This window comes from Callorhinus ursinus, unplaced genomic scaffold (genome assembly GCF_003265705.2).
Source record: "Callorhinus ursinus isolate GAN/ISIS: 27379988/994484 unplaced genomic scaffold, GSC_fseal_2.0 scaffold38, whole genome shotgun sequence".
NCBI lineage: Eukaryota > Metazoa > Chordata > Mammalia > Carnivora > Otariidae > Callorhinus > Callorhinus ursinus.
This window is the reverse complement of record NW_027397100.1, coordinates 1,506,879-1,525,219: the sequence shown is the minus strand read 5'-3', so window position 1 is coordinate 1,525,219 and position 18,341 is coordinate 1,506,879. Positions and strand designations below refer to the sequence as shown.

The 18,341-nt window shown below is 55.5% G+C and overlaps 2 protein-coding genes across 6 annotated transcripts in view; one reads left to right on the top strand and one right to left on the bottom strand.

The window, feature by feature from the left end:
- Nucleotides 1–14,506, top strand: part of SLC12A5 (solute carrier family 12 member 5) — a 37,123-nt gene extending 22,617 nt beyond the window's left edge. For all 3 annotated transcript variants that reach the window (XM_025875361.2, XM_025875362.2, XM_073880336.1), the window contains 15 exons: nucleotides 673–847; nucleotides 1,466–1,584; nucleotides 1,909–2,007; nucleotides 2,961–3,080; nucleotides 3,328–3,432; nucleotides 4,663–4,831; nucleotides 6,667–6,862; nucleotides 7,754–7,923; nucleotides 8,290–8,421; nucleotides 9,307–9,414; nucleotides 10,563–10,685; nucleotides 10,774–10,973; nucleotides 11,353–11,367; nucleotides 11,605–11,738; nucleotides 11,962–14,506. In XM_025875361.2, the coding sequence (XP_025731146.1) occupies nucleotides 673–847; nucleotides 1,466–1,584; nucleotides 1,909–2,007; nucleotides 2,961–3,080; nucleotides 3,328–3,432; nucleotides 4,663–4,831; nucleotides 6,667–6,862; nucleotides 7,754–7,923; nucleotides 8,290–8,421; nucleotides 9,307–9,414; nucleotides 10,563–10,685; nucleotides 10,774–10,973; nucleotides 11,353–11,367; nucleotides 11,605–11,738; nucleotides 11,962–12,053 (1,957 nt within the window). In that variant the 3' untranslated portion in view covers nucleotides 12,054–14,506. The remainder of the gene's footprint in view (nucleotides 1–672; nucleotides 848–1,465; nucleotides 1,585–1,908; nucleotides 2,008–2,960; nucleotides 3,081–3,327; nucleotides 3,433–4,662; nucleotides 4,832–6,666; nucleotides 6,863–7,753; nucleotides 7,924–8,289; nucleotides 8,422–9,306; nucleotides 9,415–10,562; nucleotides 10,686–10,773; nucleotides 10,974–11,352; nucleotides 11,368–11,604; nucleotides 11,739–11,961) is intronic.
- Nucleotides 14,507–15,266: 760 nt separating this feature from the next.
- Nucleotides 15,267–18,341, bottom strand: part of NCOA5 (nuclear receptor coactivator 5) — a 30,860-nt gene continuing 27,785 nt past the window's right edge. For 2 of the 3 annotated variants that reach the window (XM_025875358.2, XM_025875359.2), the window contains 2 exons: nucleotides 17,686–18,006; nucleotides 15,267–17,228 (listed from right to left, as the gene is read on the bottom strand). In XM_025875358.2, coding sequence (XP_025731143.1) covers nucleotides 16,639–17,228; nucleotides 17,686–18,006 — 911 coding nt within the window. In that variant the 3' untranslated portion in view covers nucleotides 15,267–16,638. Of the gene's footprint in view, nucleotides 17,229–17,662; nucleotides 18,007–18,341 lie in introns of all 3 variants that reach the window. The other variant, XM_025875360.2, reaches the window with a different exon arrangement.

Sequence of the window (18,341 nt, the reverse complement as noted above, 5' to 3'; positions counted from 1 at the left end):
TGCTTATTTCATTTAATCATAGACCTCCTACAGGATTGCAAGGGATTCAGCAGGTCATCCAGTAAAACGCTTCATCTGATTCTTGTAGTCCTTCAGCAATGGCCCATTTGAGCATAACCTCTGGTTGCACACTCCAGTCACAGGGCTCGCTCTGCCGACCAAGGCAGCATCTTTCAATTTAAGATAATGCCGTTGTTAGAAAATGCTTTTCTTTGATTCTCACACCACACGACCATGACCACGCCATGAGGTCAGGACCCCATTTTTCAGATGGAGACACAGGTTCTAACAAGCTAAGAGATTTTACCAGGTTAACATAATATTACACAATTGACCATTTACCATAATCACTCTTAGGATCTGGTTCCAGGCATGGTGCTGAGCATTTTACCTGTGTTATCTCCTTTTGTCTTGTCACCAATCACATGAGATGGGTTTATAATGATCCTGTTCTACAGGTGAGAAAGTTGAGGCAAGGAGAGGTTAAATGAGTTGCCCAAGGTCACACAGACAGAAAGTGCCCAGGGCATTAGGAGCTTTTTCTCCCCCCTTGCTCCCTTAGAGCCTAGTCCCGCAGTGGGCATACAGCTGGTCCCGAGGTCAGTGTGGGAGACGTGCCTTGGAAATTGCGGCAGCATTGCTCACCCAGCATCGCCTGTCCCTTCATTCCAGGTTTGGTGAAGCTGTGAATGGCAATCTGGTGGTGGGCACACTGGCCTGGCCGTCCCCCTGGGTCATTGTCATCGGATCCTTCTTCTCCACCTGTGGGGCTGGGCTGCAGAGCCTCACGGGGGCCCCACGCCTGCTGCAGGCCATCTCCCGGGATGGCATAGTGCCCTTCCTGCAGGTCAGTGGGGGATGGAGTGTGGGAAGAGCAGCCCAACCACTACACCAGCCAGCCAAGCCACTGCCCAGAGAGACCACCCAGTGAGCCAAGGACCCCTGGGGCCCTTCCGTTCTGCACTACCACTAAGAAGAATGGATGTGCCTTATTTGGGATTTGGCCCATGGCAGTGCCATCTCTTTGGGCAGAGCTGTCTGCTCTTAGGGGAGAAGTAAATGGCCCTCCTTTGGCTGAGTGATCAGGTAGGGAGGCAGCCAAAGGGCAAGAAAAGTGTGGCTCTCTCCATGGTGCTTAAAAAAAAAAAAGATTTATGGAGCACACAGTCATGGCCATTTGCTGGCCCCTGTAGCTCTTCTCCATCTGTCCCCAGGTGCTTCTTTTCCCCTTAAGGGATCATTTGAACTTCATTGCCCTGAGGTACCAATGACAGAGTGGGAGAGACACAGCCAAAGCCTGGCATCCCCTTGGGTACCCCTAAAGGGTGAGGAATACAGCATCCTCTCCCTACTTCCTCACTGGTTAGGGGAGTCCTGCCTTTATTGCACTAGTCCCCAAGACTGGAGAAGAGAGACAAGAAGTCTCTAAGATCTCAGACCTCTATGATGGTTGCTGTGTCCCTAGGTCTTTGGCCATGGCAAAGCAAATGGAGAGCCAACGTGGGCCTTGCTCCTGACTGCCTGCATCTGCGAGATCGGCATCCTCATTGCATCCCTCGACGAGGTCGCCCCTATCCTCTCTATGTGCGTGCTGGCCTCTTGCCCTCCCCATCAGCTCTGGGGGAAGGGGGTGTCTCTCTACCTGGATCCTCCAGTTGTGACCCTGGGTAGCCCACCCAGTTGTTTAATGGTCCATCTTTTGTTATATGGAGATTCATTCCCACATGTGCCAGGGTGTGTTGTAAGGGGATTTGGCCTTTGAATCCCTTCCTAAGCACCAGAAAGTGATCTGATCTGACCACCTCTCCAATTTCTTATCCTCTTTCCCCCTTTCTTTCTTTATGTTTCTCTTTCTCTTTCTGCCTCCCTTTGCATCTCTGTCTCTCCTGGGGCTTTTCTGTGTTCTAGGTTCTTCCTGATGTGCTACATGTTTGTGAACCTGGCCTGTGCAGTGCAGACGCTGCTGAGGACACCCAACTGGAGGCCACGCTTTCGCTATTACCACTGGTGGGTGCCCTGTCCCCTTCCCTTCCTGATGGAACCACCCTCTCGTCTCCACCTCAACCCCCACCTCACCCTAGCCCTTCCCTGAGGTCTAAGAATCCCAAACTTAAATAGAGAGCCCATTTCTTCAGTTTTTGTAGCCTGACTAGCATGAGAAAGGTTCTGGAGAGGGTCTCCTTCTAATCACAGATAGTAATATAACATGGCCATCTACAGTCTTGGCTGTGATCCCTCCCCTGTGCATCATGCTCAACATCTTACAGACTAGAAGAGGAAACATCAGGTTTCCTCAGCTACGAAATGGTGGTGACAACTGCCCTGACTTCATGGGGCTCTTGTGAGTGTTACAGGGCTTAGTGACCAGAAGATGCTTATTACATGGAGCCTGGGGCTCTGATCATTTCACTTTATGGCCCTTCAGCTTCACAGTTGGCCTGTGGGGCCGACAGGGCAGGAATGACCATACTTGTTCTACAGAAAGGAAACAGGCTCAAAGAGGGGAAGGGACTGGCCCCAAGTCACCCAGAAAGACTATGGCATACCTGGACTAGAATCCGGGCTGCCTGACTCCCATCTTAGTGCTCCTGCTCTGCCAGTCACCTTTTCCTGGGGGCACAATCTTACCAGGAGATCTTGCCTACAGCTCTCTCCAGAGACCTCTGCCTTGGAAGCCCTCAGGCAGGGTGGTCTAGCAGGGTCTAAGAAGGCACTGAGACAAAGAGTTGGGTGGGGCTTGGGGTGGTGCCCTGCCTGTGGCTGCTCATTCATCCAGAAGGTCCCATATCCCTATGGTGCTGCTCATGGAGATGATGGTGTGAGCTCCCCCAGACCTGCTCACCCCTAGACCTCCCAGTGCTTGCCCAGGCCCTACACCATCTAACTCTTGCTGTCTGAACCCCAGCACCAGTGACAGTCCTGCCAGGGCTCAGAGGCTGGGTCTTCCTCCCATTCTCCAGGACACTCTCCTTCCTGGGCATGAGCCTCTGCCTGGCCCTCATGTTTATCTGCTCCTGGTATTATGCGCTGGTGGCCATGCTCATTGCTGGCCTTATCTACAAGTATATCGAGTACCGTGGGTAAGCACAGGGGGCGGGAGGGCTGGGAGAGGCTAAGGGATGGGAGGGGGTGGCGATGAGGTAAGAGTGGGGGAGGGAAAGGGGTGATAGGTGTGGGATTGCAGGATAGAGGACAGGAGCTGAGGGAGGGGCTGAAGCTTCGAGAAAAGGAGGTGACAGAATGGCTGCACATTTTCTGCCCTGGGGCGGCCACTTCAGTGTGCATGGGTCTTTCTGACACCCCTGGTTGATTCCCTCGGGCCTCCAGGGCTGAGAAGGAGTGGGGCGACGGGATCCGAGGCCTGTCCCTCAGTGCAGCACGCTACGCCCTCTTACGCCTGGAGGAAGGGCCCCCACATACCAAGAACTGGAGGTAAGTGGCCAGGCGCATGTGGAGGGGCCCAGGGGAAGGGAGCAGGGTCTGACCTTCCTCACCAGCTTTGCTGGGTGTATGCTGTCCCCCGCCACAATGGGCTGCCCTTCACCTCCCCTTCTTAGCCGAGCCTCATCTGACTTTTCCCACCTACAGCCCCCGGGCCGGGCTGAGCTACCCTCTCTTCATCCCTCTGTTCATTCCATCGTGTGTTTAGAAAATGTATGAATGCAGGGTATGTGCCATGTGCCAGGCCCCCTTCCAGCCTGTGGGGACCTAATGAGCTAACAGTTCCACAGAGAAGGCCCACACAGAGACAGACGAATGTAATATCGTGTAGCATTTACTCTGGGGGAGGTGGCTGCATTCACCTGGGGAGTTATGGGGGCTCCTAGAAATCTCGAGATTCAGAACAATCTCTACACTTTATTTGGGTGGAAGTCAGGGGCCAGAGAGGGTCTCAGAGGTCATGGAAGGCAGAACTGGAAGCAGAATTTTTACCTCCCGCCTTTCAACCCAGGGTGCTTTCTAGCTGACGGTTATGTGGGCCCGGCCCTCACTCATTTCCCGCAAGTCACTTGGCCAAGAGGAAGGCCTGAACTCTGAACTATGCCTAGGACATTGTTGGCCTGCACTTGCTGATGTCTACTAAACTGGGGCTTCCAGAGACCAGGGCTTTGCCTTATTTGTCTGTGAATTCTTCAATGCTTGGCACAGTGTCTAGCCCCGAGTGCTTAGAGAATGCTCTTAAACTGTTGGGCAGTGGGATGGATGGGGTAGCCAAATGAAAAAGGAAATGAATGGATAAATAGTTGGGTCGATGGCCAAGTGTATATATGTATCGGAGGGTGACTGCTGACAGATGAATGTGTGAACGGACGGTGGCAGGTGGATGTCAGGTAATTAGGTGACTAATGCATGTATAGGTAAATTAGTATGGATACGAGTGGGTGACTGACGGATAAAATGGATGGGTGGGTGGATGGATAAGTGAGGTGGATGAGAGATGAGTGGGTGGGTGGGTGGATGGGTGGCTGTGTGGGAGCTGGTTGGATGGGTTGATGTTTAAGGAAATGGATGGGTGGATGGATGTTTAGGTGGACGGGTAGGGAATGGGGGTATAGAGGACGGATGCCTAGTAAACTCACTGGCTTATGGTGCGTGGGTGTGTGGTGTACAGTGGGTGGAGGTTGGGTGGGTATTGTATGGCCCACCTTGCATCCTCTGCAGGCCACAGCTGCTGGTGCTGGTGCGCGTGGACCAAGACCAGAACGTGGTACACCCACAGCTTCTCTCACTGACCTCCCAGCTCAAGGCGGGGAAGGGCCTGACCATTGTGGGCTCTGTCCTGGAGGGCACCTTTCTGGACAACCATCCTCAGGCCCAGCGGGCAGAGGAGGTGAGTGAGCCGAGGCCCTGGTGGGGAGAGGGGAGGGCAGGGCACTCAGGAAGACAGCCCTTGTCCCTTTACACTTGCCCTCCCTCCCACCCTTGGGATCAAAGGGGGCTCAGGCTTTTCTGTCATCTTCCTTAGAACAGGAATCTAAGGGCTCAGAGAGTGAGTTCCTTAGAATCCAGCTCTCAGAACCAAAGACCATCAGAGCCCAAAGTGCCCATTTGATGGATAAGGAAACTGAGGCCTAGAGAAGTCAGAGCATTTGTCTAAGGACAGAAAACAGAGACTCAAATGAGGACCGCTTGACTCCTACTCCAGACTTCTCCCTGCCCAAGTATACATCTTTCAGTGTGTTATCACATCCGTGATTCTCTCGATCCCCACGCCACGCAGAGTTGGCAGTGTGAGCACAGGAGGAAACAGGCCCAGAGAGGGAAGGCAGCTTGCTGACAGCCACAAAGCTGGCTGGAAGCACAGTCAGGATTTGAGCCTGGGTCCCTGGCTCTGGGTCCCCTGCTGCTGTCCGCATCCATGGTCCATACTCTCAGAGCAGAGTCCAGAGCCAGTGCGGGCAGGGGCGGGAGGCTTGTGCAGGATGGAGCACTAACAGGTTTCTGGAACCTGGTGGGTAGCAGAGGAAGTGGGTTCTGTCTTCGATCCAGGCCTCTCTCCCTTTGGGGCTGTGACTAGTTGTGGAGAAAGGAAAGGGGGCCGGAGGGAGGTGAGGAGAGGTGGGGAGGGGCACCCCTAATGGCTTGTGACAGTTGCTGTTTCTGCCTCACTGGGCCGTTCACACCAATCTGTCGAGGCCCAGAGCTGGAGGCTTCCGTTGGTCAGCTTCCTTCAACATGCAGTGGCTGAGAATGTGCTGCGTACCAGGCATGGGGAGATGGGGGCATTTGTGAGACCAAATCCCAGCCCTCAAGGTGCTTCCAGGCTAATGGGAAGATGGAACATACCCAGAAGGCTCTCAAACCTGTCTGCAGTTGATAGGTGCTTCACTAGAGTTCATATCAGAGTAATAGAATGTGTTGAGTGTTTACAATCTGTCAGGCAGCATTCTACCTTACCCACATCATGTCTTGTCATTCTTCCTGTTGCTACATGAGGTAGCTGTCATGATCCCCATTTGACAGATTTGAAAACTGAGGCTCGTAGAGTTTAGGTGATTGCCCAAGATCCCACAGCTAGGAGGCGGCAGAGGTAGGAGTTGAAGCCCTGCTCTGTTTGACATCAGGGTAGTGGTCCAGAGTGTGTGGGATAGAGTCAGAGCCCTGGAGTTGAGCCCCTACAATGATATCCATTAGCTGGGTGGCCTTAAGCAAGTCTTAATTCCTCTGAGCCTCAATTTCCTCATTTATAAAATGAGAGTAAGAAGAACACTACCCTCATAGTGTGGGTGGCATGTGCATTTAAAATGCTTATCATTCATGCTAATTTTTTAAAAGTCGTTCAAAGCAAATCATCTGGGCATGCAGGGGAGCCCAGTTCCATTCAGGTCTGGGTGGGGGAGTGGTTTCAGGCAGGGTGGAATGGACAGTGGGGGAGGTGGCTGGGCGGTGCTGGAGGGCTTGCAGGGGGACTGTGAGCGATGGCAGGGTGGGGGCAAGTGCAGGGTAAGGTCATGACGGATCAGCAAGGAATGGGGGCCACAGGTGATGGGGAACCATGCACAGTTCTGCCGCCTGGGGCTGACATGATCGGAGCTGAGCTTCAGGAAGATGGGGATGTTGGAGGGGAGAGACAGGAGGAAGGGAGGCCACGAGGGGCCATGCAGGGCCAGGGGGGCCTGAGGCTCATCCTCGTTTGACATGCTACCACTCCACCCCCTTCCCCAGTCCATCCGGCGCCTGATGGAGGCAGAGAAAGTGAAGGGCTTCTGCCAGGTGGTGATTTCCTCCAATCTGCGTGACGGTGTGTCACACCTGATTCAGTCTGGGGGCCTCGGGGGCCTGCAGCACAACACCGTGCTGGTCGGCTGGCCCCGCAACTGGCGGCAGAAGGAAGATCATCAGACGTGGAGAAACTTCATTGGTAACACAGTGTGGGCAGTGATGGGCGGCAGGTTCTCCTTCTTGGGCCCGGGCACTCTTTCCCAGACGTGACAGGTGCGGATTCTGCATCCGCAGGTGTTGGTGTTTGGAGCTGGCCACGTGCCAGACGCTGTGCCAGGTGCCGGGGACTCAGGTGTGAAGGAGATAGTCTTGGGCCCTGCAGAGCTGGCTCGGCCCTGGGAGGGAGTCAGTGGAGGGCAGTGGAAAGAGCTACCGCGGTGAAGTCAGAGAGGCCCGGGTCTAAATCTCGCCTCTGGCCCTGCCTCGCTGTGTGATGATGGTTCACAAGTGACTCACCCTCTCTGAGCACTGGATTCCTTGGTAGTAATATAATAACTAACATTTATAGACCATGTTCTGTGTGCCAGACTCTAAGCCTCTCATTCTGTCAGCAGTCCCGTGAGGGCTATTACCTGTCTCCTCCACTTTATTGGTGTGAAACGGAGGCACAGAGAGATCGAGGTGTTTGCTCCAGGTCACACAGCTGGCAAACCTAGAGGCTGCCCTGGTGACTCCAGGCTATCCTGTGTCCTTTATAAGTGGGGCGTAGTTGGCAGTTGGGAGGATAAACGAGGCCATGCACAGGAGAGTTCCTAATAGTCAGGAAGGGCAGGTGGTGTTGTTGCCACTCAACAGGTGGGGAAACTGAGGCCCAGTGTGGTTGAGAGGCTTTCCCAAATCCAAACAACAATTAAATGATGAGACCCACAAGGATGCTGGTTTTCTGATGACTCCATCCAAGGCCGGGGTGGGGGGGGGTGGGCGTGGGGCGGGGCACTGGGTGCCGGGAGCCTCCGTGGCAGGTGCATGGTGCGGGAAAGGGACCAGGGTCACTCTGTTCCCATCTGGCTTTCTTCTTGGCCTTGCCCAGAGCTGGTCCGGGAAACCACAGCTGGTCACCTGGCCCTGCTGGTCACCAAGAACGTTTCCATGTTCCCTGGGAACCCTGAGCGCTTCTCTGAGGGCAGCATCGACGTCTGGTGGATCGTTCATGATGGTGGCATGCTGATGCTGTTGCCCTTCCTGCTGCGGCACCACAAGGTGAGGGCGGGCATGGCTCACGGGCTCTGCCCAGGGCCTGCCTCCCCCAGAGCTCAGGGGAAAGGGGGCTGATCACCCCCCTTATCCTGAGATGCTGGAAACTGATTGTGTCTCCTCTTGCAACACCTTACATTGTAAAGGAGAGCAATGCTTAACCCAAGCAAGGGATGCTTTAATGGGGGACCCTTACCTAAGCAGGGGAGGTTTTGTAGGGAGTGGCCGCTGAGATAGAGGATTTCGGGTCTGTGTGTAGGCGTGGGAAAGTGGGCGGGAAGGGCGAGGGACAGGGTTCTCTCTAGGTTCTGGATCTGGGTCTCTGCACGGCATCTGGGCTGGACCTTTCTGGGTCCCCTTTCACTCCTCCAGGTCTGGCGGAAGTGCAAGATGCGTATCTTCACGGTGGCCCAGATGGACGACAATAGCATCCAGATGAAGAAGGACCTGACTACCTTTCTGTACCACTTACGTATCACCGCGGAGGTCGAGGTGGTGGAGATGGTGAGTGCCCAGGGGCCCAGGAGACACCTCTGAGGTTTTGGGGTCCTACCTAGCCCTTTTTCCTCTTGGCCCCAGCATCAATAGGGCAACCCCCCAAATATCAGTTTATGATGGTGGATCCCCTCCGCACCTTATCCACCTCTTAGCCTCTCACATAGTCACCCAAGAGTCAGTCTACCCACCATCCATCTGTCCATCCCTCCCTCTCTCCTTTATAAGAATAGCCATGTCATTATATGTGAGGCACTGTCTCATGCACTTTATACATATTAATTCTCACAGCAACCAATGAAATAGGTACAACCATCAGCATTTTCATTTTACAGATTAGGAAGTCGAGGCACAGAAAGGTTAAGTAATTTGCCCAACAGTACAACTAAGTGGCAGAGCCAGGATTCAAACTCCGGCAAGCTGGCTTCAGAGTCCACGTGGCTTGAGATGATACTACAGAGCTTCTCATCCATCCTTTCCCTCGGTTTATTTATCCATCTACCCATCCCTCTGTGTATTCATTAATGTATTCATTCACTCAACCCCCCATTCATCCATGTACGTACTCATTCATCACTGTTCCTTTATAAAATTTCTTCCCCTTCTCTATTCACTCAGGTAATTAATTAATCTACTCATTCATTAATTCACCCATTCATACGCCTGGTCCTGCGTTGGGCTGAGGAGCGAATGAGCTGCATTGCCTTCAAGGAGCATTGCCCTCTGCTTCGTCCTTGCCTCCCACAGCTATTGGTTAAACTAGGTCATTAGATAGAGAAACCCAAGGCTGGCAGAAGGAAGGGGGTCTGCCTCCCTTCCCATGGCCTTGCCCCTGAACTCATGCTTTCCTCCCTTGCCCCCCGTCATTCTGCCCCTGTCCCTGCCCACCCACAGCACGAGAGTGACATCTCGGCTTACACCTACGAGAAGACACTGGTGATGGAACAGCGTTCCCAGATCCTCAAACAGATGCATTTAACCAAGAATGAGCGCGAGCGGGAGGTGAGGTTGTCCTGGCTGGGCTCTGAGAGCCTCAAGCTGCTGCCTGCTCTGGGTCTGCACAGTAAGGAGGGCCCAGTGCTCACACTCCTGGCCACTGGCACGGCCTTCACCCTAGAGCGTTATTCACCACCCTTCTCCCCCTCAAGCCCACCTCCCAGCACTGGGCTTCCTAGCAGCAGGGGCACATTGCAGCTGCACCTACCAAGCCTGCCAGCCACGATGCCAAGGGCTTTGGCCTGGGTGACAGATTCCCCCCTCTGTATGTGACTTCTGGGGCCCAATGGAGAACAGTGGAAGCTAAATACGTGTGGATGATGATTCCTCAGGGGCGTGGGCTGCGAGAGTCGGGGGCACAAGGGATCTTGTGATAGACCCTGCCAGAGTGGGTAACAGACAGATATTTAGGGATGTAGCTAATGGTGGGAGTTGGGGGCACACCTCCTAAGATGTGGTTGGGGAGTTCTTGGGGACAATGATGATGAGCTTCCCATGGGGTATGGGTATCAGATCGTCCAGGTGTGGGTAAGGTGGGACCACTAGTCCCCGGGAGTTGGGATGAAAGCCCCACCTCAGGGAGTAGAGTCCTCAGGGAAATGAATGATGGTACTCTGGGACTGGGGACTGAAGAGCTCTTGGGGGCAGGTGAAAGGGTGCCTGTGGAGTGGGTGGCAGATCCTGTAGGTGAGGGTGACAGACCATGGTTGAGGGGGTCTCCCGGGTATGGATATTGTATTTCTCAGATTGGAGTTAATGGATCCTCAGGGGAATGGGTGATGGGTACCTTTTGGAGCTGAGAAGGATGAACACTCCAGGAATGTTGTCCAGGGGTGATAGTAAAAAAAGTAAGAAATGGCAAGTGCATTGGCCACTCAGAACTGGCCCTGGGCCATATGCTAAGATAGAGCCCTGCAGGGGCCAAGTGTTAACCCTTTGGTTGCTGGAGGGTGGGGAGATCAGGGGTTCTGGAGATGAGTTGGAGTGGCCAGGTGAGCGGGGTATTTGGTATAGAAACACTGCAATATTCTAACAGCTGGTACAGTTTCTAAAAGCGTGCGTCTGTGACAGAGCATCCGCTCTGGCCATAGCTCTTTGCAGGGCATGGGTGATGAGTGACAGCAGAGCTGGTCCTAACCTGTGTCACTCCCTAGATCCAGAGTATCACAGATGAGTCTCGTGGCTCAATCCGGAGAAAGAATCCAGCCAACACTCGGCTCCGCCTCAACGTCCCAGAAGAGACAGCTGGTGACAGTGAGGAGAAGCCAGAGGAGGAGGTGTGCAGCTGGGGTGGTTTGGCCCCAGCCGGTGGGGGCAGAACCTTTGGCCTCTAAAGGAGTCACGTGCTGCCCCTTCATCTCTCAGGTGCAGCTGATCCATGACCAGAGCGCTCCCAGCTGCCCCAGCAGCTCTCCATCCCCGGGGGAGGAGCCCGAGGGGGAGGGCGAGGCAGATCCTGAGAAGGTGCATCTCACCTGGACCAAGGACAAGTCGGTGGCAGAGAAGAATAAGGGCCCCAGTCCCGTCTCCTCCGAGGGCATCAAGGACTTCTTCAGCATGAAGCCGTAGGGACCTGGGGGCTGGGGGTTGGGGGCTGGGGTGAGCCTACGGGGTCTTTGCTCCCCATGACAGAGCAAAGGAGCAGAGGAGGTCCTGGTCCAAGACCCAGCCCAAATCTTGTCTGGGTTTTCCCATCTGAGAACTGGGGTGTTGGGCTAATTGCTGAGGGTCAGCACTCCCAGGTGTAGGCAGTGAAAAAGTGAAAGGGGTGTGGCTGGGAGGAAGGGACCAGTATGCACTGCGGGGGGGGGGGGGGGGGGGGGGGGGGGGGGCCCAGGGCGTGGGGGGGGGGGGGGCGGTAGGGGGTGATGGTGACCCAAGTCGTCAGTCTCTCCTTCTTCTGACCCCTCTCTTGTTCTTCTTTGCTTCTCTTGTTTCCTGAAGGGAGTGGGAGAATTTGTAAGTGTTTCAGGATTTTTTTTATTCTCTCTTCTGGGTTGGCCAGGGTCCCTGCTCTCCTCACTTTATCATGAACCCTCAGTTCGTGGTCCTGACCTTTGGGGTCTCTGAATGGCCCAGTCTCGGGAGGCCTGGGGTTGACCGGGCCCAGTGCGCCTGGGACTGGGAGGGTACTGGGTCCAGCTCTCCCGGTTCCTGCTTATACGCCCCCCTCCCCCCCTCCCCCCCCCCCCCCAGGAACCAGTCCAACGTGCGGCGTATGCACACGGCCGTGCGGCTGAACGAGGTCATCGTGAAGAAATCCCGGGATGCCAAGCTGGTTTTGCTCAACATGCCTGGACCTCCGCGCAACCGCAACGGTGACGAAAACTGTATCCTGGACCTAAAGTGGAGGGTGGGGGATCGAGGCGGACGTCAGGGGGCCCGGGTCCTAGCCCTGGGATGGAAGAGCTGAGCCCGTTCCTGCTTCAGTTACCTCGGACCCGGACGCGGGCCCAGGATTCCCTGGAGCCGATCGCAACCCCCATTCCATGGGGGGGGGGTTGGTGTGTGTGGAGGGGAAGGGGACGGTCCCTCTCCTTGACGCGCGTTCAGACATGGAGTTCCTCGAGGTCCTCACCGAGCACCTGGACCGGGTGATGCTGGTCCGCGGCGGCGGCCGCGAGGTCATCACCATCTACTCCTGAGAGCCAGGACCTGCCACCCGGGCCCGAGCGCGCCCGGCCGGCGGCCCCGGAGCCCTCGCCGCGCCCCCCGCCGCTGTCACCGTTTACATACAGACCCTGTGCCCGCGCCCTGGCCCCTTTCCCCGCTGCCTGAAGCCCGGAGGCCACGCCGCTCGGGGCTGACTCGGAGAGGACCGCCCCGCGCGGAGACCGGAGCCCGAGCGCCCCGTTGGCGCGTCGCTCCGCGGGCTCGGCCTCGCCGCGTGGGAGGAGACCCTGCAATAAGGCTGGGGAGGCGCGGAGAGCGGAGGCGCGGGGCCGTGAGGAGCCCCCGCGGGCCTCGCGGCCCGGTCCTCTCCCCCGCCCCGCCCGGTCCTCCTCAGCGCCCCGGCGCGGGCCCGGCTCCCGGCGGCTGGAGGGCGCGCGGTTGGGGAGGCCGCGCTCGGCCGGATCCACCGCCCCTCCGCGCGGGGCCGCGCCTATACATAGTGTACAGGAGACATCGCGTGTATTTTTAACGTCCCCATATTTCTGTGACTAGAAGCGCAACGGACTTCTCTGCTCGCCGCTGTCGAGCTCTCCCGCTGGGGGCGCCCGGGGCAGGCGGCGGCCTCGGGAGGCTGGGTTTTCCTGGACGTCCGCGAGTTTGGGAGCAAAAGTGCTTTCGGCCCAGGCGGGAGTCGTGGTCCTGGCCCCTCAGCGCCCCCGCCCCGCTCTCGCCTCCTCGCCCTTCCCGCGCGCCCCTGCGCTTCTGACCCTTCCCGCGAGTTCTTTTCGGAGATGGGGTGAGACCAGTGTCCGGCTTTTCCTGGATCCGCCTCCCGGCGGCTGCGGGGAAGCGCGCCGCCTCTTCTCGGCTCCCGGCGAGCAGGCGCTAGGGCAGGGGAGGGGCTCCTCGGGGGTGGGGAGAGGTCGAGGAAGCCCCGCCCCCGTGCCTTCGCAGGGGGAGCCTGCGTCTCTCCTCGTCGGCTTGTCGCCTGCTCCCCCTATCCCATGGCTTGTCGCCAAAGACTGAAACTGGGGAGCTGGAGGGCGTCCCCTCCCCGGAGTTGCATCCCTGGGACAGGCGAGGGAGGAGGGGGGCGATTCGGGTTTAGGGGCCATACCCACCGGGGAGGCTCCAGCTCTGCCCCTGATGTTCTCTCTCCTGTCCCCATCCGGCAGCTGGCGGCTCCGGCCGCCGGGACCCAGCCGCCTTCTCCGCGTCCCGGGACCCGGCCTCGCTGCCTAGCAGCGGCCTCTAGCTGCGTCTCCCAGGCACCTGGGCTGGAGTCGCCACGTGCTTTTGTTCTTAGCGTCTCTCTGCCCTCCTCCAACTAGGACCCAAGATCTTTGGCTTCTCCAACTCCAATCCTTGGCGCTTTTGCTCCAAGCAGCCCGGTCAGAGGCGCCCTCTATCCCTAGAGAAGGCGCATTGGGCGGGTTCCCTTCCCCCAGGGCACGTTACTAAGGGGGACAGGCACCGCATGCTCGTTCCAGCGCCTTCTGAAACTGGGTTCAGTACCTCCAGCCCCAGGGCCCTGACATTTGCACCTAGTTAGACATCCTGTCCACCTCCCAGAGCTGGGGGTACTGGGTACTCCTGACCTCACCACCTCCTTTCCTTTGAGCCCAAGGCAGGGAGCTGGAGCTGTTGCCATCTATAGACTGGGTCAGGTGTGGCTGGAGGCAGGTCTGGATATCTGCCTGTTAGGCCAAGCCCTCTGAGATTTGATGAGGGGGCCAGATAGATAGACTCTTCAGAAAGTTGGAGGTATTAGGACACCAGCCACCCCCCACCTGACCCTCCCACACCCCCCTACCTCTTCCTAAAGACCACCCTCTGAGAACCACAGCTGGGCCTAGCCTTCTGGTGGGCAGAACATGCTAGGCTGAAGTGGTAGGTTGGGCAGAAGGGGAAGGGGGCTGTATCAACACCAATTAGGGAACCAAAGTTGCACTATCTGGGCCCAGAATGTCTGGTTGGCAAGAGTGAAGTTTCCATTGATGAAGACAAACATCCCACAACAAAACCCAAGTTTTCTGTGCTCCATGTGCAATATTTGTTATGAATGTCATCCTAAGTCACTAAGTTATCTTCATAATCACTGTAGCTAGATGTCTCATGTCCATTCAAGTGACTTTAATTCCGAGTGCAATATTTCAATAGACTTGTAGTGCTAACTAGCGTCGCTTTTGTTTTAGACGATCTGTGTGCAGGGCAATGCAATGAAGTTGAACACCCTTGTAAATAGGAGAGGTTGCAAACCAAATCAAGATTATTTATTACTATTATTAGGCCTGACTTTAATTTTCAGTGTGTTTCAGTATTCCGCATTCTGCCTCAGTATTGATCTTGTGTTCTTCGTGCCAATATGGAAAGGAGCGCGTTGGTTCTTTCCTTTATTGTTGAATGCTCCCATTTAATGCTTTACAGCTTTTACTGTATTTTTTAGACTCCTGTCTGCACAAAATGCAATAAAAATAATTTTATTATACCCTTCACGGCCTGAGATGTGCTGTTTGGACACCCGAGGGGGAAGGGTGAGTATGTGGGAAGAGGGGTGAGTGGCTCTTCAGGAGCCTAGCCTCCTCACCAAACCCTGTCACTGGCAGTAGGGCGGCTGGCTGGTCCTCCAGGTCTGGTGGCCTGGTTCGTGTTCTGACAGCTGTGGGGCCCTGTCCTGGACAGCACTTAGCAGGTCAGGCTCAGCGCTACCCCCAGCCCACCGGAGGCCTTGGGCCAGTCACTTCAGCACACCTGCCCCAGGGTTTCCTGGTGGGGCTGGCTATTAAATGCTCTTCCAGGCTCCCACAGCTTCTGTGACTCTATGGTTCTGCCAACTCCTCACATAATGGGCAGAATAGAGGGTGGCAACTGAGACGAAATCAAACAGGAGAGTGCCCCACTCCACTGGCCAGCAATGGCCTCTTCAGGGTAGCTTTCCTTTCCTAGAGTTAAGAGGACCAGACTGCTGCCACACTGAAGGTCCCCCACAAACAAGGATGTTTAACACAGCATCGTCATTAGCCAGGAGGCTTTAGCTCTGGACTGTTACTAAAGCTGCTAAGTAGGTGGGGTGCATGAGGAGAGCCGAGGGTCAGGTCTTCAGGCCTGACCACAGGACGACAACAAGAGGGGGCAGACCTCACGGCGGGCCGAAAGCAGTCAGGGCTCCATCAGGGACCCTCACCTTCTGACCTTGGGGGGGGAATGCCCCTGCAGACAGAATGCCCCAAAAAGACAACAACAGGTTTTACTTTTTCATTTTAATTAAAAAGTAATCATCTCATCTTATTAACACAGAATTCCAAAGAGAAAAAAACACTCTATAACACAAACAGGTCAGAACACAAAATGCTGCCACCTGGGGACCTTGAATTTTTGAAATCATCGCTTGCTCAGCCACTGGCAGGGACTCAGCTGACAGCCCTGCTCTCCCTCATCCCTGCCAGGGGCCCCCTGTGACTGTGCTCCACAGGGCTCTATGAGCGCATCCCTGGGGAGAGGGCAGCTTCCTCGGACTCCATTTAGAGTGGCAGCCAGAAGTCTGCCCTCTCATTTCACTCTGGCTCAAAAGTTATGAACAGCCACCGGTATCAAGGACATGTCCAGCTACCCAAAGTCTGACATCAAAATGGTCCCTACCTCCTGCTGCTCAGAAAACAGAACAAGAATCCAGATGAAAAATAAGAACCTGATTTCTGAGCCAAAAGCTCAAAACAATCACTGAAAAAATGGGTGTTCCCTGCCGGAGTCTAGAGCTGCCTTCTCAGAGCCCCCGCAAAACTAGCACTGGAAAGGGACAGGCTGATAGAAATGTTAACCGGGGGGGAGGGTGGAGAGTGGTCAGGGTCCAGTTTCACAGTTCTTGTTGAACTGCTGGTGACTGGAACTGGTCAGCCCATTGGAGATCCTCCAATGAAATGAAGAAAAACAAAAAAGGAAAAAAGAAAACCCTAAACCAACAACCCTGGATGATGCAGAAGAATGCCTGCCTCTGTGGCTGCCATGGACACTTCCCAACTCCAGAGCAGCTGATCTACAAACCCTCAAGCAGACCCCACACACATGCGATGGGGGGGGACGACGATGGCACCGTGCTGGCCGAGCCAGGCTGGTCCTCTGCAGCCCTATAGGCAGGAGCTGCAGACAGGAACTTGAGCTCTGGTCGGCCTGGGTGAAGCTGGAAAACCTTGGTAGATTCCAAATGAACAAAGGCGGTGGCGACTGACATGGAAGTGCCGTTCCAAACCCGGCCAATCGGGCTTGGCTTCCTCCTGCCCACCCTCCACCCCAAATCCAGCGGACAGAGACCAGAGAAACCCATGACATATAAACTGAGCCCAGACACCTATACTGCCCAAGTGACCCCAGATATATTTATTTTCTACAAAACAAAAAACAAAAACAACAAAAAAAGATACATCCCCAAATGCAGTATAAACTCTGACTCTGGAAGGAGTAAGCAACACAGCCTCGGGCAGAAGAGAGAGCAGGTGGTAGAAACATTCGATGTAGACCTGGAGAGGCGCAGAGAACATCCTCCAAATAACTCTATTTGAACGCAGTAGGTGGGAGGCCAGGGGATGAGGGGGTGGGGGGGGGGAGTTGAGAGACTGAGCCTCAGTAATGCCTCTGGTAAGATCCCATTGGGGCCTGGGGCCGCCCCACCTGTGCTGCGGTTTGGCTAACCAGGTGGGAGAGAGCAGGGCCACTCTGGATCAGGGTGTCCAGAGCCTTCTGTACACTTGGATTGTCAAAGTTGATACCCGTGGAAGACACGGGCCTCTGGCTAGCCATGTTGCTGGCAGGTGCCAGGCGACTGGAAGGTTGGCCAAAGAGCCCTTGGGAAGGAGCCCCAGGCCTGGGGCCCATGTTCCGAGCAGATCCCGCCTGTCCCAAAATGTTTGGAGGCTGATTGCCAGAGGCCTGTGATCTTTGCTGAGGCTGGCTGTTCGCTGCTGTGGAAAAATTCTGGTTCTGGGTGTTTCCGGCAACGACGGAGGGGGATGCAGAGCTGCTATTGGCCACAACCGTGCCACTATTGAAGAGGCTGAGGATTTTGGCCTGAAGCTCTTGCTGGGAGGTGGGGGGTGCAGCTGGACTGGGTGTAGCAGAGGGGAGCACTTGGCCGCTCTGGAGCGGTTGGGAGCTTGGCTGTGTCTTCAGCGAGGCACCCGAGGTCGCCCCGAGTGGTTGGCGGGAAATCGGGCCTAAAAGACAGAAGGAGGAGGTATCCAGTTGAAGTACCCTCTGTGGGCAGGCGGCTTAGCAGCCAGGGAAGAACAACAATCACTGATCACATCAATCACATAATACACAGACTGTAACATCAATTTCCCCAAGAGGCTACTTCATGGTATGTGCTGTCTCCAGTAAACAGCTTAGGTGCCCCAGTGGACTTAAGGACAAAAGGGCATCCATCTCGGTTACCAGGTGGCCAGCAATCCTAGCCCACCCATTGCCATGTTTGCTACAGGGACTGGAATTCAGTACCCAAATCTTAAGTTATCATTACATCAGCAAGGATGGCCCGTGGGAGAACCCAGGGCATGGGCTCATTCCCCTTACCCACCCCAAAGAGCCTGGGCCTGCTACCCTCCCAACAGCGCCTGGGGGTTAGAGAAATGCAGAGTCAGAACTTCACCTCGGCCCTGCCACGTAGCTCACCAGGCAGAGAGTCGGTGCTGCTCCTCATAAGGCGCTCCTTCCTCTCTCGCAGGTAGTTGATAATCTTGTCAGTCTCCTCGGCAGTGAGGTACCTATTATCTGCCAGTAGGTTGAGGAGGCTCTGGATGGCCGGGGGGTGTCCCCCGCGCACTCCTTCTTCGGGGCCTCCACGCTCCCTTTCTTGCAGGATGGCTTCATCGGCCATCTTGGCTGCCTGTCTGGCAATCTCCTCACGTTCCTTCTCCCGACACTCATTCTTGTAACGCTCATAATTTCTGGCCACCAGCACCATGGCGTCCGCCTGGGGCATGTTGCGATGCTCTGTAGGACAGAATGACAGGAGTCATTTTCTCCCCTCACACACTTGAGTGCCCACCTGCTGGGCTCTACCAGACCTTTCCTAACCTCAAACCAGCAAGAAAACCATTTTGGTGACAAAAAGCCTTGGGATGGGGAGCAGGGAGGAGGGAAATGAAGGCTGGAAAGATAAGGGAATAGATTTCTTTGGTGGGGAACACATACCTTTCACAGAGCTGGTTCCTTGGGGGAATTCCTGGATCACAGACTTGTAGCAAAAATCAAAAGAAACACGACAGTCTCCCACAGATTCAAAAAGACCACATAAGGAATTACCATGGGAGGCAGGCCGCAGGGGG